This window comes from Antechinus flavipes, chromosome 5 (assembly GCF_016432865.1).
Source record: "Antechinus flavipes isolate AdamAnt ecotype Samford, QLD, Australia chromosome 5, AdamAnt_v2, whole genome shotgun sequence".
NCBI classification, from domain to species: Eukaryota; Metazoa; Chordata; class Mammalia; order Dasyuromorphia; family Dasyuridae; genus Antechinus; species Antechinus flavipes.
Genome location: NC_067402.1, coordinates 68,303,901 through 68,329,694, shown reverse-complemented (window position 1 = coordinate 68,329,694; position 25,794 = coordinate 68,303,901). Strand labels below are relative to the sequence as shown.

Sequence of the window (25,794 nt, the reverse complement as noted above, 5' to 3'; positions counted from 1 at the left end):
AATCCTCCATAGATGATCTACCAAAGTGCTGGAAAGCCTTTCACTAGGTCTTTTTCTTTTGTGAACTTTGATTTTCAAGTGAACAATATCATCACCCCACATCCTTTCCCAAATATTTGTTTCTCTGATATTTTTGATAATACTTCTTGCTAAGAGGGAAAAAAAAGGTAATTGATAGATATACATACTGCCTATGAGAAAATCTCTAGAGCAAGCTGTAGGGCAGAAGCTTCAAAAAAATAGAAACCAGAACCATTAATCCATTTCCATGGATTTTCTACAACTACATATTGACTTAGTCTTACAATATGATGTTATCTATGTTTTATTGCATTTTTATTGATTTTGTTAAATATTTCCCAATTACATTTTAATCTGGTCCTGGGCAGCACTAGGAGTGCCTGCAAGCCCTTTGATATCTTAGCTCTAGGTAATTCTCTATGGTTATAGGTTGCAGAGAAGGTGTTGACCTAAAGTTTTCTTTCTCTGTATTTCTTTATACCAAGGAAATCCCAAGTCTAGCTTTCACCCCTACTTTTCTGTAATATAGCAATTCCATCAAGACCTATTGAAATGTGCAGGTCTCTTTGCCCCTCCAGCTACCTTCTCTCAAATGTTTTTGTTTTTGAATTTTTCATCTTGATTGTGTTTGATTTTTTTCTTTATTCTTCTCTCAAATGTCACTCTGTGAACTTTTGCTCTTCATTGTCAAAATACCTGCCTAGATCAGCCCCCATATCTTGTTACTTTTAATTTATGATTTTAGAAACAGCATAGTTAAGTTGTATGTAATACTAAGCAAGTCTTTATGTAAGTATATAAGACTTCTGAGTGAAATCCTCAAAGTACTCAAGTGCATACATAGACTTTGTAACCTCCTTTTGGCTACTCAAAAATATTTTTTAGATTCCTAGTTCTTGACTATGTTCCTTACGTGTAAGATGGCAAGCCAGCTGAGCACCAGATAGATGAAGTATTAAATTTCTAATATAGATAAATGAGTCATAGTACAGAAGGAAGCTTCAATATAAAAATGATTAATGCCAAAGTTCCTTCAATAAAAATTTTCTTGGTGTGTTTAAATGTTTACTCTAAGTTACTTTGCTCAATCTCCCCAATTCTATAAGCAAAATGTTAGGAAATTATCCACTGAAAATCTGCAAACAAAAAGCATTTCATTTATTTTCATGTGTATCTGTGGAAAAATAAGATTGTATTTATGAAAATTAGAGTTGTCTTCAACTTTTTAATCTGTTGACTTTATATAGAAATTCAGCTACCAAAATAAATCAAAGTATGCCTCACTTACTACTAAAAATGAAAGAACATTTCTCTAAACTTAAGTTCCATATATAGCAAATTTCATCACTGGTTTGAAAATATTTTTTACCATTGGTTCTAAAAGGATTGTCATGGAAACACAAGTGATAATGCTAATCTAAGTGCTATTTATTTTGCTAATCTTACTGTCTCAAGTCAAGTTTCTATAGACTTTTAGTATACATTAGAATTAGCATTTTAGTTTACTGGATTGAAAAGAAAAAGATAAAAATCACATTCAGTATCACCTAGAGACTCCATAGAAAATGCTAAAAGAGTTCTGCCCTTTTTTTTCCCCATTCAGATTACACATGTATGGAACCACTGGGCATGGAATCAGGAGAAATTCATTCAGACCAAATCACAGTTTCTTCCCAGTACAGCACCAATTGGTCTTCAGAAAGATCTCGGTTGAATTACCCTGAGAATGGATGGACTCCTGGAGAAGATTCCTATAGAGAGTGGATTCAGGTAAGAAGACGGGGCCAGATATACATTTACCAAGATGATCATGGAAAAGTATACTGTCTCTACCAATATTGTGCCCTATACCTTTAAATGAAAAGAAAATACAAAGCCAAATCACTTTGTGGAGTGTAAGAATAATCAAATTACTCTAGTGTGCTTGTATTAACAGTCAGAATGAATAAAGAACAAAATAAAATCCCTGCAAATTCATTTATTCAATTCAGTTCAGTTCAACTAACATTTAGCTATTCCACTGTCAAGAAAATGCTTTTCAAAGGATTTGGAGCCAAATGAATTCTGGAATGTTCCCATCACAAGAAAGCTGTTCCTACAGATATTTCTGGTTTTTCAAAAGATTTGGAATTCACCTTTTAGCCTATATTGCCTGTTTGTTTGGGAGTGTTTTCTAAGGTGTAAAGAATTTGGGGTACATTAGAAATTTTGCTTTTCCACCCTGACATAAATAAAACATTAAAAATAGATTAATAAACCAAGAAACAATTTAGCATTGTGGATAGAGTACGAAAGTTAGAATAAAGTAAAACTAGGTTTGAATCCCAACTACCTCCAGCAATTACTGGTTAAGACTTTTAATCACTCAGTTTCCTCATCTTTAAAATCAGGATAATAATACCTGTAGCACCTTATTCCCAGGATTGTTGGAAAGCTCAAATGCCTGTGTAAAGTGTTTTATAAACCTTAAAGATATATAATATCCTAAATGTAGAATTGGAAGAACTAGATGTAGAGCCCCTTACTTTACAGGGTAGGAACTGAAATAGAGAGAAATTATGACAGGTCTATAGTCAGAGACAATAAGTGTCTGAGACAGGATTTGAATCTGGATTTTCTTGAATCCAAATTCATCCCTCTGTCCACTGTACTGAACAAATGAATGTGCTGAATAATTAAGGATGGAGACTCGACCTGTAATTTCATCAATACAATGAACTCCTGGAGGAGAAAATTCCTTGTTCCAATATAGGTCATTGCCTCTCTGAAACTTAATTGTCTTATATAAATGATAATTCTTAGTTGTTTAGATACCTTCAGTTTCATGGCTCACCTATGCAAACATAGCATAGTGGAAAGAACACTAGGATGCTTTTGGTTTCTAGATGTGATCCCTAGTAGTGAAGTGAGACTCGATAAATCCTAAGTCTCAGTTCATTAACAAAATGGAAGAAATAAGATCTGTACCATCTATCTCCCGGCATCCCTTTGGGAACAGTATCCACCTATTTCCATCCCTCCCCCCATCGCAATTTGGAAAAATGGTTATAAACAGAGAGTCTTACCCTTGTTACCTCCCCAAACCTATTTTGCTCTTCTACTCCCATGCTTTCATCCTCTAGGATTCTAATTTGCACATTCCCCTGCCCCTTATTCTAGTACCTTTGGCTCATCTTCAGCTACATGCTCATCTGATTTCTTGATCTAAAGCTAATCGAAACATTTACATCTGGACCTGTAGGATCAATACTAGGCAAAACTTGGAAAAGATATTTGCTAAACTCCAAATCCAGAGTTTTCTGTAGTGACAGAGTTTACCTTGCATCTTTGCTAGGCAAATAAAAAATAACTAATTCTCCAGAGGTCTAAGAGAGAAAAGGCTGGGATGATTAATCCTCTATTTCCATGTCTATTGCTTTTTTCAATCTTTTGAGTACAAATAACAGAGATTTTGTTTTACAGTGGAAAAGTCAATATTAGCTTAACATATACTTAAAGTGAAATGGTCTATTATGGCTCACTGAATTCCAACTAGCCCTCTAAATAAAAGTCCACCAAATCACTCTGGGAGTGAGAAAAGACAAACTACTGTTACCTTGAGAGTATTGAATGCTGCTCAGGATTAAGACAGAATTTAAATGGGGTTGCCTGTGTCAACCTAGCCCTTGGTAATTTGCTCTTCTGCTTCCCTAAACCAACACACAATTGAGGGGTGATTGACAGCCCTAGCTCAGAAGGGCAGGATACATTTTTTGCAGTGCTGAGTGAGTCGGAATGTTAATGAAATCCAACTTCTTATCATAAGGGAAGAACTCAATAATTTAGGGATAGTGGCCTGGCAGGAGTTTGGAAACTGCAGCAGTAGCATTTTTTTTTTTTAATGAAAGGTCTTCTGTCACCTTTCAGCAGAAAAAAGACCACATGGCCTTTCAATTAGTATTTGTCAGTAACAAATAGAAACCATTCTATGTAGCATCTGTAGCTGTTAGACACATCTTAAATAGACCCTAGGAACAGAGGTTGTCCAGGTAAACAAGAGCCACTGGTCCAAGGAAGTTTTGGACTTCTTACTTTAGATAAAGTACCTTCCTCTGAATTTCTCATCATTCTTGAGGAGATGGTGACTGGCACAGTGATCACTGGCCTATGAATGCATTATCAGATATAGAGAGGTGATTTTGGAGTCTGCTCTATCTGTGAGATTCACTTTGAAGTGAAAAATTATCATCAGTTTTCTGAGTATGTTTACATGGTGCTCTTGATCAATTGGTACATAAACCTTTATTAAATGTGCAGAGTGCTGGGGATACAAAAAGAATGTATGTCCTTATCACGAATGATCTCTTGTATTTCTGAATTTTGGTTTTGTTTTGTTATTGTTTTGTTTTGCTTTTTAAAATCTAGGAAGGTGTTGGTCTGGTGGTAGTATTTTTCTTTTTATCAGCTAGCTGTCTAATAAATTAACAACGAACATTTATTAAGGACCTGCTATGTGCTATGCACTGTCCTAGGTGCTAAGGACCATACACAAAGGATAAAGCAAATCTTGCTGTCAATGAGATTATATTCTAGTGAGGGGGGAAAGGGGAAGACAAGTACATTTATAAGTGTGTACAGAATTCAGATTAAGCAGATAAAGACAGACGTGTACTCAGTAGTTAAGGACAGAGAATATTAATGGTTGGAGAAGTCAGAAAAGGCTACATGTACTTCAGTTGAGTCTTGAAGGCAGAATGGCATGCAGACAAGCATAGGTGAGGTGGGAGTGCATTCCAAGGATGATCCAAGCAAAGGTGTGGAGATGATGGAAGAACAGAGGAAGGGTCAGCTTGGCTGGATTGCAGAATCCCAGAGGGTCAGTGATGTCCAATAAGGCTAGTAAAATAGGTTAGGATCAAGTTGTGAAGGACTTTCAAAGCTAAAGAAGGAGTTTACATTTAATCCTGGGGCAATCAGGGGTCACTGCAATTTGTTTAAAAAATAAAAACAAATAGCTAAACATGGTATAATTTAAGCCAAGGGCAAGAATCACACTTCTCCCAAAACAAGGGATTTAAGTATGTATTGATTTCTGTTTATGTATATATAGTTATATGCATTTTTGCAGGCAGAAGTTCTTTAGTCTGCACCCATGATTGCAGATGTATGTTGAACTCCTGGCACTAAGGTAGATTAGCAATTCCTCTGTATTCTGTAGCCTTAGACCTCTGGGGTTAAGTGACTTGCCCATGATTGTGTAACTAATATGTGTTAGAGGCAAGACTTGCATCCAGTCCTTCCTGATTCCAATCCATTCTTCCAGCTACTATGCCATTCAATGTTTCATGCAATTAACATATATGTATGTAAATATTACTCATGCAATGAAAATATGCACATATAAAATTTATGTATATGTATATACTTTTAAATCATTTTCAAATTTTGCATAAAATGTGCCTCAAAACTATATTACTATGGTGATAGCAAGCATGAATGCTGGCATATGTTAAATTAATAAGGTGCATTTGGAAGCTTCCCTTAATTTAAGAGAAGAACATTCTTTGGGTTTCCATTGTTTTCCTAGGAAATGACTGAATGACACAAAAAAAACAATGCCTCATTAACTAGCAGTATGAATGGTCACAACAGTGTTTCCTGTGAGATTTGTTGTCTGCAAGAAAGCTTAAAAACAAGTCGTGTGGTACTTCAGTGTCAAAGAAAAGAAGAGGAAGGTCTTTCATTTCAGAGGCTTGATACAATGGGACTCTTAGGTATCCTGCTTAAAGGCTTTGCATATCCCAAGCACCTGAAAATCCCTGATTGTCAATGGCAAAGTTGATCTTACTTTAAAATCAGGAAGTGCCGAGTCCCTCAAGCTAAACAATGTGCACTGCACGATACCTTATCCTTTGATTTAAGCAGATATAAATTCAACTTTAATGATCCAAACCCAAAAGAACAGAAAAGGAGCATTCATTGGTGGAAGTATGTAGACATACTAAACATCTCATTGAAAAGAAAGAAATGTTAGTATCCCAGAGGATTCTCAATTTGGGATGCAGATAAGTGGGATCTATGAAGTTGGTTGGGGGGAAATTGAATCTTTAGTTTCACTTATCTTTAACTAAAATTTAGCATTTCCTTTCATTATCAACATAGAAAATAATATGTTGGGATTGCTAGATTTCTTTGAATGACCAAAGAGATCCGTGCACCAAAAAAAAAAGACCAAGAATCCATATTTTAGAGCCGTAGTGTTGCGGGGAGGAGAGGTGTTGTTTTTTAAGTCAGTATGAAGCCCCCAGTAGCCTTTCTTCCATTTGAGTTTGATAAGACTGACTTTAGAAGCTAAAGAACCAGGTTTTTCATTTGGATATTTTCTTTCACTTGGATATTCTCTTTGATCTGGACATTTTGCTGTCGTATGGATACAAAGTCACTCTAAAGTGTATTTCATCCATTTTACTAGTCGGATTCCTTTATGCTGATTATCTGGTTTGGGTAGCAGCATCAGCAATCTGGTCAAAACTAGAAGAATTCCTGCTGCTAAAGATGCCCTTAATTTGCAAGGTTCACAAAAGTATCCAGCTCATTTACCCCTCTGAGCTCTATGTCCTCATCTTTTACATGAAGAAGGAGAACAATCACTAAGTTTCTTTCAAGCTTTACAATTCTAACAATCTTCTGGGGGGAAAATCCTTCATCTTTTTTTCTTGTTCATCATAAAAAAAAAAAACCCAGAAGCATAACTTGTATTATGGAGACCAAAAAAATTCTCAAACAAAGCAGAATTTAATTCATTTAATTATTTTAATGTTTTATTAATGATAATATTCACCACACTGTAAACAGATTTATCCTCCTGGTTTTAATTAAAGCTCTTGGGAATGCTTCCCTCAAAACAACTGTGACTTTTCCCTGATTAAAATGCCAGGAGACAAAAAAAAAAAAAAAAAAAAAGGCAAGAGACAAAAGACTGAATAGAATAAGGACAATGTTACCAGGAAAAAAGGAAGATGTCCTTCATGACTAACCAAATGCAATTCCATCTGATGTATTCCAGGAATCTAGGTGGAACAATCAATAGAGGCCCCAGTTTAATGTTAGGAAGGCTCATCTTCTTGAATTCAGATCTGACCTCAGACACTTACTATCTTATCCTGGGCAAGTCACTTAACTCCATTTGCCTCAGTTTCCTTCCCTGTAAAATGAACTAGAGAAGAAAAGAGCAAATCACTTCATTATCTTTACCAAGAAAATTCTAAGCAAGGTCACAAAGAATTGGGCACAACTGAGAATAACTGAACAATAAAAATAACCAATGGATTCAGAAGTCACATTTTTTGGCAAATTTTTGAAATCAGATTTAAGTTTTATTCCCCCTCTAGATTGTGATGTTTCGGGGATTTTTTTGGGGGGAGGTGGTTTTCCCACAAGGCAAGATTCTGTCTCTGTGAAACTCCTTACACATTCTGGTGGTCATGCATACCACATCCTGTTTGGTTTGGTAAATCTGTCCTGTTGTGGGCAAATCACATTTCCAGATCAATGAGAAAAGGGGGGGGGGGAAGAATCATTCCTCACTGCACTTTATATACAGCAATGATTCTGTCAACCAGAAACCACTTCTTTTTTTTCTCCTCCCCCCTGCTTTCCTAATACTGATGTTGATTTTGAAAGTATGAGGTAGGGAAATAGAGCAGAAAAAGAGATGCTAGCGGCCATCTTTTGTGATGATTCATTTCTATGCTTTTTTTGGACACTAAGGATGTTTTCATTCTCTCCATAGAGAGGCAGTGATGGGGTTAATTTGATATCAAAATCAAGTTCAAATCCAGACCTGCTACCACTATTTGCATGACCTTCAGTGAGTCTGGCCCTCACAATTTAAGAGGGAAATATATACATTAAAAAGTGGCCAGAGGAAGTTGACTAGAATGAAAAATAGTCTGAACACTTGAAGCCACTGAGGATATTAAAATACTTGAAGCTGGTCATATGGAATCGGGAAATGCTAATTGAGGGTACTGGAAGTGTTTGCTCATAGGGAGAGAGAATGGTGGGTTGGAGTCAGTATCTGGGTTCTAATTTTGCCATTTACTAAGTATTAAGTTATTTAACCTCACTCTTGTTTTCCTCATGTGTAAGATGACTGAATTGAACTCAGTAATCTCTAAAATCTCTCCCAGCTCTAGATATATCATCATATCATCTAATCTGCAAGAAAGTTTATTGAGCTTAACATAGAGAAAAATAAATGTTAAGATGAATTGCATTGATGACAAAGCTTTCTACAACTCAACATGAAACTTAATGATTTTCCTGTCCTCAAAAAATTCCAAGAAAATTGTGTCCCCTGCCCCAAATATTATGGAAGATAATCCTACATTAGGAAGGATGACTTTGTAATGCCAGAGAAATTGAGGCAAGATAGAGATTAGAGTTTTTAATATTTTTTTTCTATTTCTGAGAGGGAGAGATTTCCCCTAGAGCTGAATTGGCCTTTTATCTCAAGAATTCAGCATTGAATGGGAGATTCCAATGATTTTTATAGGGCTTTAGTGATCAGAGGAGACAAAGAGAAGGAGTGGAGTCCGAATACTAGTGAGCAGAAATTTCCAGGAATGATCATAAATCTGGTTCTGACAGTTGGTGGGTGAGGAACATAAATTCTTGATTATTTGGGAGGATTTAGGAGCCAGAATGTCTGAAATAGAAGATCTTCCCCTTATCTGAGATTGACATGTACAGTTTATGTACCAGCCCTAAGTTATATCAGTCCTAATAGTCAGGAAGGGGGGGTTGCAGCTAGGGAGACTGAGGCAGAACAATTCAGGGAATCTGAGATAGAACAATCAGAGAAACTGAGGCAGAACAATAAAAGGAAATGGCACAACAACTTTAGGGCTGTACAGGCTTCAGTGTTCCTTTCAACCTTTAAAATTACATGAAGACAAGTTGGTCAGTTGACTACAGTATTAAACCCTGTATTTTGAAGATATAGGTTTATGACCCACTTCAGACATTTGCTAATTCTGTTAACTATGGGCAAGCCACTTAATATCTTGGAATCTTCATTTCCTCACCAATAACATGGCTATCATAAGAAAAGTACTCTTTAAATATAAATTATTATTCCATGATTCCTATTTTATATTTGAAGATGTTGAGGTTATTTAGGGCCATAATTGTGACAGAAACTCAAATCTCCTGACAGTCAATCCCAAGTCTTATCCAAAAGCTCACATTACCTAGAACAACTCCAGGAAATCCTTTCCCCTAGCAACTCCTCCTTCTTCCCTCAACTCTTGAATTGGCATAGGGAATAGTTCTGAATCTCAACAGCAGCTGCTATGCAAAAGAGGAAAAAAAGTTACTTAAATAGCTCACTATCAGCTTAAGTGAGCATAGCCACAAAGAAACAAGCTAGAGGCATGGAACTGAAGGGAGTGCTCAAGTGGGAGATGGCCAGACCAATTTATAAGACCAAAATTTTAAATCTGAATTTAATGAGTCACCAAGTCTTAGAAATATTTACCCTGAAAAAAATAAATAATAAAAAATTTAAAAAAATATTTACTCTGGAAATCTATGTATTTTTGTAATGAGAATTCATTGAAAATGTAGCAGAAGTCACAGGAAGAATTCATTTCCTGATAACATGAGTTTTCTTCATCTGTAAAGGAATAAATGAATCCAACTTTGCTGCTGCTTCTCTTCTTTATTCTTTTCTTTCTTCTCCTTTTTTTCTTCCTTATCTTTCTTCTTCTTTCCTTCTTCTCCTCCTCCTTTTACTTGTCTTCCTTCTCCTCATTAAAAAATTAATTTAGCTTCTTCTCTGATTTTAAAGCATAATTTTAAAAGCTCAAAACTAAATTTGGAAACTTTACCAAATGGATTTTAGCCATTCTTCATAATGTGGTCTTGAACATTAATTTAAAATGAATAATTCCATTTTTCTAGTCTTCCCCTCTTCCTGTTCCCATACATGAATTCCTCAGAGGTCATGTCCATTAAAATTTGTTGTCAAGTCAGCAGATATTTATGGCGCACCTACCATATGCCATTCACTATACTAAGTGCTGGGGGCATAGAGAGAAATTAAAAATATGCCTTCAGTGCCTTCTCTCAAGAAGCTTACATTTTAATGGAGAAAGACCATTTACAAACAAGTATGTATAAACAAGATAAATATATATATATATATATACAAGATAAATCTTTCAATCTTTTCCACTAGCTTATGGATTTCAGAAGAATATATGTCCTGTGAAATGCTTTTTAACATTACAAAGGCTATTCAAGTTTCAATAGACCTGTTACTCAAAATAATAAATTATAGATCTATTTCTATATACTTAGTTGACTAACCCAGAAAGTGTCTTAAGCCAGGTTCTCTGGGTTGTAAATTTCTTTGCACTTTGGGCACTTTAAGAGATGCATTAACTCATTCAGGCCAGTTAGCGAATGGCTGACACAGAAGAAAACAATGATTCTGTTCTAGAAAAAGGCATGATTCATTGGACTGCATAAAGGTGAAATTATGTATTTAAATTCTTATGTATTAGCTTTAGCAAAAATACTGCTGAAGCAATGTATGCTTCTATATTTCCTTAATAATAACAATAAATAGTATTTACAATTTACAATTGCAAAATGCTTAACATTAACTTGTAGTGTTTATAATAATTCACATTTTATGTTAATTATATATTGGTTAAGATTTACAAAGAATGCTTTCCTCACAACCACATTGTGGGGCAGATAGTACAAGTATTAAGATCCCTATTTTACAGATGAGGATATTGAGACAGAGACTCAATGGTCCAATTAATTAAAAATTCACTTAACTAGTGACTTCCTCAAACTTCAGTTTGAGCAGATAATTTGATACTAAGAAACTCAGTGAGCATTTAGCTTTCTGACAATAATGTTGATTTTAATGTAAAATAAATACTGAGAAGACTACTCAGTGATACAGTCTGTCAATTCTGACTTTTATATACTGTCAGTATGAATAAAGAGTAGTTAAAAGTCCATTGAAACAGACATTCTACCTTAGTAACATGCTAAAAAATTTTCTAAAACCTTACTTTTTTGGACATTAAGCACACACGTATACATATATATGCAACATATGGACAAAATATGCCCACTGGTTAGATTAAATTCCATTTTTTTTCAAAATTGATGGTATTCAGTTAAAAAACTCAGTTATCCTGGAGAAGAGGGAGTTCATGTATTAGCCAAATAATGTTTTGTTATACTTTTCCATTTTTAACTGTTTTTTCATGTAAAAATAGCCATATTTTTTCCTTACCATTTTGATCAGCCAGTTTATTTAGTCAACTTTTGAACTTAGTTAAAAATAATAATCAAGCCACTTGCTCAAAGACCAATTTAACATTTTGATACATCCTTGAGAAAATAAAATAAATAATTAAGGAAGCATCAGAAACTTTAAGATAAAGGAAGGGGAAAAAAGTTAAAGGAAGGAGAACTGTATTAGAAGTACCATTGTCGTTTATTTATAATGAAAATGCTTTTATTATTCAATTTTCCTTTATTGTTTAAGGTCAACATACATTTGTTAAACATATCTTTCAACTCTCTTCCAGTAGAAAAATCTCTCTTCAAGAGATAATCTAGACATTCTATGATAGAATTTAGTCATGGAATCAACCAATCAAAGGCATTAGAATTGAACACCATGGGATAAAAAGTGTCTCTGCATAGGAGGACATATTTGGATTGATTAAAGTAAGTCAGTCCTATATTGAGAGGTTTTTATAAAACAAAAAATATATTTGGGATCCAGGATTCCAGCTTCTAGACAATGAGTGGTAGAAGTAGACCCAGAGAAGAGCAGCAGAGGAAAGAGGAGGAAAAGGCTTCTGTTTCTTTGCTCTCCTTTTCACCAGTATATGACTTTTAAAGGGTTAGAAGATGTGGGTATTCTAGCAGCATACTAGCAGGTTCCTCCAGCAGTGATTGCTCTCCCAGCGTCTGTATCAGGAGCTAAGAATTCCTGGCATACTGAAGAAAGATCGCATTAGTTCCTTCAATAAGGATCACAGCAGAAAGCTATACTGTACATAAGAACTTGTTATTCAGTCATTCTGTCATGTCCAGCTGTTTGTGACCCCAGATGGGGTTTTCTTGACAAAGATATTAGTGTGGTTTACCATTTCCTTCTCTTGTGGATCAAAACAAATAGAAATTGTGACTTGCCCAGTCACACATCTAGTAACTGTCTGAGGTCAAATTTGAAATAAGGTTTTCCTGACTCCAGGTGCAGCATTTCAAGCTACCTGGCTATATCAAGCCAAATCTCAAACCTTCCCTGTGACATTGGATTTGTGTAAACAATATCTATTCAACTGAGCCATGTGTCTTATATAAACTTTGGGGTTGTGTTTACATAATGCCCTAATTCCCCAGAGGTAGAGGGGTATAAATACAAGTTACCGATTATTTGGCATTTCAAGGCCAGGAAAACAACTGCTTCATTGAATGATTTGGTCACTTTTTGACTATTTAGAGTGATCATTTGAATGAGAATTCTTGGGTACAAAAGCAAAGATTTAAATCTTCAGGAAAATGAAAGCATTATGAGCTTTCCCTACTTTTATATATTACACTTCATTATTTGTTATCATTTTATAAAGGACTATATTTAGCTGGAATCATTTGGGACATTCTTTTGGGGAGGCTGCTCCACTGAGTCTTCAAATCCCCTGATAAGACTGGAATGAAGAAAGGGAAATGCAATACAAAAATTTCACTCTGTTGATGAGAGTTGGGGATAACAAGAGTGAACTTAGTTCATCCTTGAAAGGAACATTGCTGATTCCCTAATTTTCCCCTCTTTGTTTATTTCATATAGAATATGTATCCTTCATCTTTCTGAGAAATCTGATTTAATTAGGAGTAAGATCTATTGTTGAAAATCCAGTCTTATTGTTCATTAACTTATCTTTTCACGGGAAAAATTGCATAAAGTTTCCATTTCTGTAACCTAAACAACAAACATGTTAATAGCTATCAATTACCAACCAGTTCCATGTCTTAGAACCAATGAAAAAGCAAGGCTAAGGGTTCCACATCTGTTTTGGGTGAAAGGCTGTTCCTGTATGTGGTCTTTAAAATTTAAAGAACTTCTGTTATTATACAATTGGGAATCCTCAGGGACTAAAATGTTAATGAAATCCATAGCATGCACAGATTTTATGATAGCAGTTTCAAGACATCCCTCCACCAGGGATTGCTGATTTCTACCCTGCCAGTAATAATCATACCTTTTACAGAGTGAATTAATGTTCACATTTAGGACCAATAGTTCTATTTATGCAATGTGTAATGTTACACATGAAATCCTTGGGTTTAAATATCCTGCATATCTTGATTTGAAAGGCCCAGTGCAAAAAAAAAAAAAAAAGTACATTCCTTCTAAAAAATTATGCATTATCTTTTCTTTTTAATAATTTTTTTAAATTATTAAACTGTTTTTCTCCTTCCTTCCTCCACTTAACCATTGAAAAGCAAGCAAAAACAAAAGATTGAAACAAGGAAAGAAGGAAGGAAAGGAGGGAGGGAGGGAGGAAGGGAGGAAGGAAGGAAGGAAGGAAGGAAGGAAGGAAGGAAGGAAGGAAGGAAGGAAGGAAGGAAGAAAGGAAGGAAAGAAGGAAGGAAGGAAAGAAGAAAAGAGGACCCTTGTATTATATAACCATTGTCTAGCAAACCAACATTGGCCACATACAAAAATGGATTTTTTATTCTGTATGTTAATCCATGATCTTGCTGCCATAAATTAAAACTTTAGAATCATGGTTGATTATTTTGTTGATTGGAGTTCTTAAGTCTTTCAAAATTCATTTTTACAATATTGATGTTACAGTATAAATTATTCTCCTGGTTCTGTTCACTTCATTCAATATCCCAATAGATGTTAATCAGCCTTCTCTTCTCTTACCCCTCTCCAAGAGGCAAAAGCTTGAAAGCCCTAAATAGGTATGTAGTTCTCAAACACTTCATGTCCTAAAAGTAAAAATCCTTCCTTACAGCATTAAGAATGTTCATAAGGTACATTTGGATAAAATGAGAGAGTGCTACATGATCCATGACAAAGCTGAATGCACTTGTGGGTTCTCTCCTGTCTTTTGTTTATATATACTTCTCTCCTTCACCTTCTAACCTATCACCACTTCTCATTAATATCATTGAATCCCATGAACAAAAAAGGGTGGGGGAAGGGGGACTGGGGTCAGAGAGGGAGGAATAGATTTAGTAGCAAAGCCTTACAAATTCCAATAGCATCTTTTAATTAAAATACTTTGAGTGCTTTTATAGTCCTAATTATGTAGAACAGATAATTCATTCTAGACTAAAAGCACTTGAGTTAATTCGGTATTATTGTGTATCTATTTGCATGTTTCAAATACATTTCCCAATCTTTTTTTCCCTGGAGAAAGAACTGTCATAGGATATTCCTCTCAAAGATTTCAGTTGGGAGTAAAAAAAAATCATAGTTGGAAAAAAAAAAATCCCCTCTTTCAGTTTTTTTTTTTAATTTCTTAATATATTATGAGGACCCATCATCAAAATCAATAAATATTTCTATATATCTTTTATTCTTTTAATAAATATTTTAACAAATCTTAATTCCTATTTGAGTGGTTATACTAGCCAATTTCTCATGAACCTTCCAGCCCATGAGATTCTTTGATTCTTTAGAAATACTTACGCTCTATCACTTGATATTGTGGGCTTTCAGATGTTAAAAAAGACTTTAAAAAAAAAACATAGAAATTCATTAAAATATATTTGGTGTTTCTATTGAGTAATGCATGACTCCAATTTTTTTTTTTTTTTTTTTTTTTTTTTTTTTTTTTTTTTTTTGGTAAACAGATTTCCCCTGTTCCCTCCCTCTGCCCCATATCAAGCTTCACAACCCAAGTTTTATCTTACCATTTCACACTGAAATTGTATTCATGTTTTTCTTTTGAGTAAATTTGTTAGGAAGCATATCAGCATATCAAGATGAGATAAGATGAGATCCTACATGTTTTTAAAATCATCTTTTTCAATCTTAGAAGGAAAGCCTGACTTCAAATCCTGCTAGTGACACTTCTTACTTTTGTGCCTTTGGGCAAGTCACTTCTCTGTAAAATGGGCCTCAATTTCTCTATCTATAAAGTGAGGACATTTGGACATAGTGCCTGAGGTCCTATCCAGTTTTAGAACTTTAGATCCTTTGATCCATGATCTGAACTATAATATACTTATTACCATTAAGTACTTAGGATGCTTAGTCTCTTTCAAAGCTAAGCCCAAGGACCATGTGAGGTTTCCTGATTTCTCTTCCCTCACTAGTGCCTACCTCCAAGAAACTACTTTGCATGAACTTATATTTCATATATTTATATATTTTATAAAAGTATTAAATACATTTATTTTTATATTATATGAAATACATTAATATGTTCTTATATGTAATATATTAGATTTGTCCAATATATATTATAACATATTATATATTTCAACTGGAATAGTCCAGTATATGTAATATATGCTGCAATACAGAGAGAGAGAGAGAGAGAGAGAGAGAGAGAGAGAGAGAGAGAGAGAGAGAGAGAGAGGAGAGACAGAGAGAGAGAGAGAGAAGGAGAGAGAGAGAGAGAGAGAGAGAGAGAGAGAGAGAGAGAGAGAGAGAGAGAGAGGTATACAGGACATCCCAATGGTCTCACTGCAGTTTTAAGCTATTTAAGCTTAGATACAATACTGAGTACCTTAGTACAGTTTGGGGGTCATACATTGAATATGTATTGTGTAAATATGTGAGTGTAGGTTGTTGCTTTCTCAGAGGTAGTTGTTGTAATTTGTCCTTTGTTCTGAAAAAGGACCATGACATCAGGGAGGTGATGACATGCAAGTGAATTGGATTTCAATGAGGGAGGACTGTGCAAAGTTACCTGCCTCATTTTCCCCTTCAGAGCCAGCTAGGTCCAGTGGCCAGATGTAGATCATTAAAACACAAGCTCTTTCAAGGAAAGGAACTGTTTCATTTGTCTCTTTGTGCCCCAGTTCCTAGCATGTTGCTAAGCCCTTACTCTAGCAGGAACTTAATAGATGCTTATTAATTGATAAATTGATTGTGCGCACCTAAAAGCACAGCAGCTATTCTTTTTTATTTTCTCGCTTGAGAAGTCAAATCCTTAGCTCAGGTCATTTTGTGGGTCATAGCAGCAAACAAAAGATTGTTTAAAAAACTACATTTCAATTCCAGAAGGTCATATATAATGCTCTTTTACTGTTATTCTTGACATGTCATTGAGTCTATGCTAAAAGAGGCTAAACACTTTTTTGGAATAAGGAATGAACCATGATGACACAAACTAGCACTTGCATAGGTAGATTACAGGTGAAAGAAAAGGGACAAAAGAAGAATATTTTGCTTATCGTTGAAATAAAACATAAGACTTATTATAGAGATAAATGCTGGAAATGTGAGAATGAAAAGAGCATAAGGAATGAGAACCCTCTGATCTTGCCATTGGATTAAATATATAGGATCATCAGGAAGGGTGACATATCAAAAATTGAAATGAAACAATTGCCAACCTGAATAAACAGATAAAGACAGGAGGATATGAAAACCTGAGCAATCCAGGACCAATCTAGTTACCAGTTAATGAAGTCACTGATTACTGTATTCACCCAGCAAAATGTATTACTGCCACTCCCCAGCGCCAGTCCCTTATTCTTCCACATACATATACATGTATGCACACATGCATATGGCCACACATGCACATATAACACATATATGTCCCTAGCATTATGTCCACTGGTTCCAAATGTTTCAGACATATAGGGCCAATTTGATAGAATTTGGTTAATCGTAGCGCTTAAATATAGGAATTTATCTTTTGAAATATCATTTGTCATGGAAACAAAAATCCATAGATACATTTGTTCATTTATAATGTTATTTCCACTAAGCTAGGATCAATGAAGGGAACAATAAATGAATTTTCTTCTAGAAAAGCAAATATTGAGGCCATTTTTCTCAAACCTTCCCCCTCCACAGTTTATTGGGTTTGTTAAGGAGAAAGAAATGATGTAAAAAATACGGGAATGAATGCCTCTTTTTGGTTCAATATTTCCTGAAATTTGGCATTGACCAAGAATTTCCATAATAAAAGTAAGTTTCTATAGATGGATTATAATGTTTTTCAGAGGGGTCTACCTCAGTATTTATTTGTGTACCTATCTTAAAATGACTTTCCCAATAATATCTGAAAATGAAATATTTATGAATGCCCCTAAAATGCATATTAATTAAAATTTCTTTGTCATAATCAACTAAGGTCAATTGTGGACCAGTTTATTAGATCCATCATTAAGTATTGGCTCTTTAGTTCACTTTATTTCAACTCAATTCAACAAGTATTTATTAATTACTTTTTTATAACACACTGTGATAAAAATTGAAAAATTAACCCCAAAAAAAGAGGAGAGTTTCTATTTTCAAATAAGTTTACATTCTATTGGAGAATATAACATATAAATACATAAGCAATTACAAATAATTTGAGGAGAAAGTACCAACAAATAGAAAGATCGGGTAGTACTTCTGTTGAGAACAAATGCACAGAACCTTCAAAGAATCTAATGATCTTACAGGGCAAGAAGATAAAAAAAAACAACAAAAAGTTTATTGAATACTTAACTATGTGCTAGGCCCTTGGGTTAAATTTTAACTATACAAATACATATAAAAAGAACAGATAGTCCCTGCCTTCAAGGAGCTTATATTCTAATTGGGGAAGATGAAATACATGATCTTAAAAGTGAGATAGAAAGCTATTGGGTGGAGGGTGTGGCAGAGGCAGAAGGGAGGAGGATATTTATGGGAGAGATGGTGACAAAATCCAAAAATTAAAAGGTGGCTGATCTAAAGCCCCTGAACTTGGAAATTCTGGATGGCATATACCAGTCAAAGACGTGGGGATAGAAAGCAGCTGAATTTCAAGTTCAGAAAGGAGCTGAGCCAAAATTTAAAGTGCATGAAGTATATTTTAACATGTTTAACATATATTGGATTACTTGCCATCTAGGGAGGGGGTAGGAGGAAGAGGAGGAAAATTTAGAACGCAAGGATTTCCAAGGGTCGATGTTGAAAAATTATCCATGCATATGTTTTGAAAATAAAAAGCTTTAATAAAAAAAATAATAAAGTGCATAGAGCCAGATTTTAAAAGGATATAAATGCTAAGTTGAAATACTTGTATTTCATGCTAGAAATCACTGGGAGCCACTAGAGATTCTTTTGCAGAATACTGACTGGTCGTATCTTTGCTGTTAAGAAGACAATTTTGGTAGTTATGTAGTGAGTAGATTGAAGGGGAGAGAGACAGGAAGGATCAATCAGAAGACTTATTGTAATAGGTCAAGTCTAACTCTGGAAGTAACCTTGTGATTATAAAGAAAATGAATATGAGAGGTGTTATAAAGGTAGAATTACCACTGATTAGATATGGGGGAATGAGGGAGTGAAAATGGCTCTGAGATTGTGATTCTGGGAGATTGGAAGGATAGTAGTAGCTTGGATGATCAAAGAACAGGGAAATTTGAAGAAGAGTAGTTGACTTATTTATGAATCCAGAAAGAAAAGCAATAATCAATCAATCAGTTAATCAACATGCATTTGCTAAGTATCTACTGTAAGCCAGGAAGCTTTGAATCCAGAAAGAAAAGCAATAATCAATCAGTTAACCAACATGCATTTGTTAAGTACCTACTGTAAGCCAGGAGGCGATGTGTTAGGAGCCGGGAATACAAATAGAAAGAATGTAGCAGTCATTGGTCACACAAAGAGTTTACATTCTAATGGAAGAGACAAAAAGTATCTATGGGGAAAAAAAAAATGGAATAAATATAATGAGATTAAATACAAATAAATGCAAATGTAGTTGAATACAAGGTCATTTGGGAGAGAATATAGAAACACTTGGGGAGGTAAAGGTCTATCTACGGCTGTATTGGACACCATTGACCATCCTGTCCTGATTCCTCTCTGCTCTGGGTTTTTGTGACATTGCTCTCACCATTCTACCAACAATGCTTGCTGATTTACCAATTGATGCAAAAGGTACTAGAGAGTCACCAGAGTTGATTGATCAGGGGAGTATCAGGACAGTAACAGTTGCACTAGTTACTGAGAATGTGTACCTGACTAAAGTGCTTTGGAGACTACTAAGCACAACAGAAATGGAAGGTATCACATTGAAATTTAAAATGAATTTTAAAATTTTAAAAAACTTCCCCAACCACAGCATTGCTTCTGCCTCCCCACCTCCACCCCCCAGGCTATACAAGACCTGTTCTTATTCCAAATTATATTATTAGGGAGTTGTTCTTTAAAAGAACATGATTTCAGAGTGTGTGTGTGTGTGTGTGTGTGTGTGTGTGTGTGTGTGTGTGTGCTTTTAATTCTTTAAACATAATCTTCAAAAGGAATGAGTGTAAACTTCTCAGCTGAATAGCAAACAAAGCTTCCATGAGGGAAAATCTAATAGACCAAACATTAAAAGAGGAGACTCATTTCATCTGTTCTCAAGAACAACTGGCAACTCTTCAGAGACTGGCTGTTTATACATAATTTCTGGCAACCAGCTGTACGTAGGTAGCCTGTTTTTTCTCTTCTTTGGGGTCTCCAGGGTTGGATCCATTGTGACCCCAGGTGTAGTGACAGACTTTAATCTGAGTAATCTTTAATACCCAGTGAATATGTTTTTTTAGAAATATACCTGCATATACACATAGGTCTTCAGTTGGCAAATAAAACTCTCATTAACAATGAAAAGCCAACCTAGAGTTAGGGGGTGGAAGCAGTACATGGAAAATGGGTGTAAAAGGATGTTGTCAAAGTTCACAGGCCAAATGTCTGATTGAGACTGTTGCCCCATCTGCAAGTCTTTAGTTCCATAAATCTATCCCCGTGTTTGTTTTTGAAACCAAGCTTGTAGGAAGGAGGGGGAAAAGTTACAGGCGTGACCTACTGTGAAACTCATAATAAATAAACCATTTTGTGTGTGCTGAGAAAGGCAGAGGCTGTTTGAGCACAAATATTTGTTTACCTTCAGTTATTTGGGAGTCTAGCCAACAGATCAGTTGAAACTTTTTTGTGCAGTGGCCAGGAACAGGCTTTTAAAAATGAAAGAAGATAGTCTGTGTTTTATTATTTAACATTTTTTTTCTGGACCTTCATGTTTTTTAAAATACTTTAAATCCCAGTGTACTATGAAGAAGAAATATTTCCCTCTATCTGCATCGGGAAACATCAGGGTTTGGAAGAGACTGGTTCATCTGTCGCCCTCACAACTCACAAAATCAGAATTAGAACTCAACACCCCCAAATTATTTCACAATCCATTGCTTTGACCTCATTCCCCCTCCACCATCACCCCCGCTATACATACACCCTCTGCTCTCAATTTAAGGAATAGCGAAAACCATCAAATATTTACTGTTGGAATGAATTTTTTATCAAGTCACTCGAGAAAGATGAAATGAACATGGGGGAGGGAAGTCTAAGTGAACAGAAATAGAGATGATTTGACAGGCTGGTGAATTCCATGTTTGAGGCGGGAGAAAGCAAACTAGGAGAATTGCTTCAGGGAATTTGAGTGAAGCATTAAAATTATGGTGGGTATGGTAAAAACTGATGGGTTCTTTTTTAATCTACTATCTATCGGGATAAGTTTTAGGGAGAAGATACATTTGTGAAGTTAGTGGTAGGTCAATTAAGACACAAATAAAAAGCAACACTTCTTTGCACAGCATGAAGCTAACCAGTGAAACATTACTACTGGAGTCTATAGAGTCAAATAGTGGATTTTTAAAAGGGTTGGAAATTTTATGACCAATTATAGTATTTGCAGTTACAAATGCCAAGATAAGAATAATCAGATCCCTTGCTCAGGGGCACACGATAATTGCCAAAGGATTTTTCATCCCTTGTTCAATGTTGTACAATTGAATTGAATTGGAGATGGGGAAGGGAAGGAGTGGCAGAGAGAGCTAGAGGGAAGTTCCATTATATGCTAGTAAAGTCAGAACTCTATAATAGCCACAATCTGAGTAACTCAAGCAGAACTAACTCTGGTCAAAATTACCCAAATGACTTAGCAAAGTTAGAGGTCACATTAGAATGTTTTCCATTTGAATAGTACTTTGTACCTTTTACATCCATTACCTCATTTGAGCCTCACAATGACTCTGATGGGTACAGCAGGCATTATTGCCATTTTACTGATGAGGTTGAGAAAGACCTAGTCAATTATTAACCCCTCGCCCCCAGATTTCTTCCATCTGAAAAAAAGATAGAGATTTTTATCTCTAAAAAGATAAAGATATGAGTTGAATCCACAGATTCTCACATGAGAATACTCCTTCTACCATTCAAGTTGAGATTTACTATAACTTATTCTTAGAAAGTTTTCCATAGCACTAAGAGGTCAGTTGGTTTATCCAAGGTCACATAATCAGAATGAGTTGGGGAGGAACTTAAACAGAGATTTCCTGTCTATAAAGTCAGTTTTCTAACTACTGCATCTCAGGAACTACATAACAGAGGGGTGTGTGTAGATTTATTTAAATCAGATTAAAAGCATGATAATGAGCAAAGTATAATTAGCATAGTACTATTTAAGGGACTTCTGGGACAACAGCTCCTAAAATGGAGGCATTTTTTCCATCTCCCCTGTTTTCTCTCCCTTAGTAATCTCATCAACCACCATGATTCCAACCCTCCTCTCTAAGTGGACAGCTCCTAAATCTATATCTCCAAAAAGTCTATTGGCATTTGCCATTAAGACTTTAAACCCAACATGTCCAAAACCAGTCATCTTTTCCCTTTAAACCAGCTACTCATCTCTTCCTTAACATTATTAGCAATATTTCTTTCTCTAAGTCATCAAGTCACCCAGTCTTGAAACTTAGATCTCTTTTAGATCATTGCTTCTCCTTTGTCCACATTCTGTCAGCCAAATCATAGGATCATAGATTACAAGCTTGAAGGGATATTAGATACCATCTAGTCCCTCACTCATTTTATAGATGAGGGCAGTTAAGTGATTTGCCCACCATAGTCACCAATTGGTGAGCTGCAGAGCCAGGATGAAAACCTAGACCCCTGACATGAAATCCAGTATTTCTAGTGTGTCACATCCCTTAATAAGGGTTGTTCTGAGCAAGGATCATAGTTTATTTAATTGTATTATCTTTCTCACAATGCCTTGCAAAGAACAGGGACTCAGTACATATTGCATAAATGAATGAATGAATGAATGATCACTTCTCCCACTTGTTGCTACTTCCTTTGCTTTTGACAAAGCCAAGTAACAAAAGCCAAAGATTCATATACATAAACTGCTTCAGTGAATCTGACTGGCTTTGCTCCCCTGGATGCTTAAAACCATATCTCAGTAAGCAGCTGTGTCTGTTCCATATGTCCCTGTGATGTTTACAAGACCTACTTACCTATAATTGGCCACTTTTGGTGTGTTGTTTTTCCCTTTAGTTCTGAGTGCAGAACTCTCTTTGCCTTTAATAGGGGTTATGCATAAAAGAAAGCTCTTGTTAGGATTGGACCCAGAGTAATAGAACTAGGCCATTATCTAGGAAGAAACAAGCCAGGACTTTCACATAAAGCATTTGACTGGGAGACTTTGAAGGCTTGCTTCACATTTATATGTATCTGAAGCTTGTTAATTTTTTTTTAAACCATAGTATAATTATTTTCTTCTCTTAGAGACACAGCAATTTGGTAATTGCTTCTATGGAGTTTTTTTTTTTCAGTTAAACAAATTCTTAATCAAGCTTGCAGGGGTTATATTCGGTCTGTTCAGAATACTTGTCCTCTTTCCAGATGAGAGGATTAAGCTTACGTTTAAAATTAAATGTAGATTGCAAATAAGTATTCAAAAAATGTTAATTAAAAGTATTAAGTTCCTGAATCATTTAATGCTCAGTGAAGGCTTCTAAATATCTGAGTCAGAAAAAAGACCATTCAGATGTCCCTTTTTTGGCCAGCATATTATTCATGCCTTAGGTATAGCCATCTGCAAGTTAATATAGTATTGAAGCAAAAGATTTCATGTTAAAGTGAAAAATATTTTACGAGTAGTTATACTTCTTGAAGATGTAAAACAATCTTTTCTAAAGCACAGGGATTTAATCAGTCTTTCTGTTCAATGCTGCACAGAGGTTTCAAATTGCCTCTGCTGCTGATTACTTAGATCCTGGAGTCCATAGAAACCCCAATACTATTACATTTTCTCCCATTTTGTTATCAGAATTTATTGTGTCTTGCTGTTCAGGTTTTATAGGTTTATTAAGTAAGAGATGAATTAGAATAGAGCATTTGTCTGATTTTTCTGACTATAATTACATTCCTCCCAGAAATATGGAAGGGGGTGGAGTGGAGGGAACCCCTTCAGGTAGAAGAGTGAATTGAATATTTGAATTCTCTTTTCATTATTGTGTCTGCCTTGAATGCACTCCATGAAATACACTGAGCATATTTCAGGGTGTTGTTGCTGTCCCCCATACACTGCCTTCAGACCAAAGTCCTTTCAAAGCTCACTGCTGTAAATATCACACTGAACTAATGGGGACCAGTGGTAGTATGTCTCTACCCCAGGAACAGCATTCTTTTCTTTCACATTTGATCTTTATGGCTTCCATATTGGAGTGATTTGGGTAGCTGAATTCTGGAAATGTCTCAAGTTGAAATGCTAGTGTATTAACCTGCTGCCCTGAGTCTCTTTTGTTTCTTTTTGCCAATGTACTGCTTGCCAATTTTAACAACTACAGCAGATTTTACTATTCAAACAGAACCAGATGGAACACCAGTTCAAAGAACATGTCAGAATTAAATATTTCTTTTTTAATTAGTCGCTTCTGATTTATGCAAAAAAAATTACCATAAAAGTGAGAGAATGTGCCATGAATCCAGATGTAGCCCAGCCCACACAAGCATTATGTCCTTTTAACTGTCAGAAAGACAAGAGGTCTTCTCTTAAGGGGACTTTATTTTCTTTACTATCTCTCACTCTTTGAGGTTAGCACAGAGGCAGTCAACAAGACTTCTTTTCCCCATAAATCCACCATGTTCTCATATTAGTGCCCAAATGTTATTCAAAATTGTCATTTCAGACCTCTCTGTAGAAAAATTTATCTCTTTAGTCACTTTGGAGCAGCTCAAAATCAGCCAAGACTTTCTTGCAATCAATGATTTGTTCCATGCCAGCGAAGGTTTGTGTTTGTCTAACTGGGGCAAAATGTTCAGCCCACGGAGTTAAGATCATAAGACACTCAATGAGGTTTGACGTTATATTTTTCTTGCCTTTGATGATTTTGTTTTTCAACGACCCAGACTTTAAAAACAAAGATATGTTTAACATCATATATTAGAAACCAAAAGGGACCTTAGAAACTACTGAGTCCATCCTTATTGTTTTATAAATGGAGCAACTCAGGCACAGAAACATTATTTGATTTGCTAGGATCATATAGTAAATATCTAAGACAGGATTTGAATTCAGTTCTTTCTTATTCTAGGTCCAAACTATTCCATTTTTATTTTTCCTAATGAACCATAGACACTTTGTTTTTCAACAGTAAGCCTAAAATATTTGTAGACTTTTCCTTCTTTTAGTGATAATATACTTTAAAAAAACAAAACCTCTACTTAGTCCCTGTCAGTATGACATTCTTATTCTGGACTACTATCAAAATAACTCATTCCCATGCTAGGGGTGAGGAGTAAGTGGGAACGACTCCCAGGGTTCATTATTATTTTCCAAGGAAATCAGAATGGCCTTCCTGACAACAAAGTTAAGAAGGGACAATTCATCAGATCAACTTAATAACAGGTTGGTGAAATATTTAAAGAGAAAGTGCATCGTGGGCACTAAAACTTAAAGTGGGAGGGGGTCATGGTCCAAAACTGTCGGTATTAAAAGTAGATGCTGTTCAAGAAAACAACAACCACCATAACAATACAAAGCTCAGATGCTGTGAATTAGAGTATGAGATCCCAGAATAGCCAAAATCTCAAAGGTTATGTCTTTATCAGAAAACATGTGGTTTATCTAAGGAAATGAAACAATTGCCTAAAAATATTTACTTTGGGCTATGGTGTCAAGTGATGAATTAAGCAGTCCTTTGAGTCACAAGAGATTCTCTAAAAGAAATCCTACACACACACACACACACACACACACACACACACACACACTCTCTCTCTCTCTTCCTGTTTTTAATCAGCCCCCAGTTCTTTGTCCTTTATTTTCTCAGGCTTGTGGGATAGACCTGCAGCAGGGGTGTTAAAAACTGGTAACTGCTCCCTTGCCAATGGAAGCTCAATGGGCAGTATTTTATTGAGCAAGACAGATTTTCATTTTGGAAATAAGGCTTTCTCCATTCTGACATGACCAATAGCTAGTTATGTATTATTATAGGAGGCAATGATATTCATTTCACGGCTCACAGGCTGCATGCTGGTGTTTAACCACCAGTTTGCAAAGATTTGCTATATGATTTACTATACAATGCTAAATGTGTTTCTTTGTCCCAAAGTGATTCCAAGTAAAATGCATGTGCCTTTCCTTGTTTCTCTTTATCTTGGGAATGCATTTCCTGTCATTACTAAGACAATACCAGAGCAATAAAGTACACTTTTATTGTATATGAAAAGGCATCTTACAACAAAAAGCAAATCAG

General features: G+C 35.4%; 1 protein-coding gene across 5 annotated transcripts in view; it reads left to right on the top strand.

Annotated features, from left to right (window-relative positions):
- Nucleotides 1–25,794, top strand: part of NRP1 (neuropilin 1) — a 177,603-nt gene that overhangs the window by 91,543 nt on the left and 60,266 nt on the right. For all 5 annotated transcript variants that reach the window (XM_052001164.1, XM_052001165.1, XM_052001167.1 and 2 more), the window contains one exon: nucleotides 1,625–1,791. In XM_052001164.1, coding sequence (XP_051857124.1) covers nucleotides 1,625–1,791 — 167 coding nt within the window. The remainder of the gene's footprint in view (nucleotides 1–1,624; nucleotides 1,792–25,794) is intronic.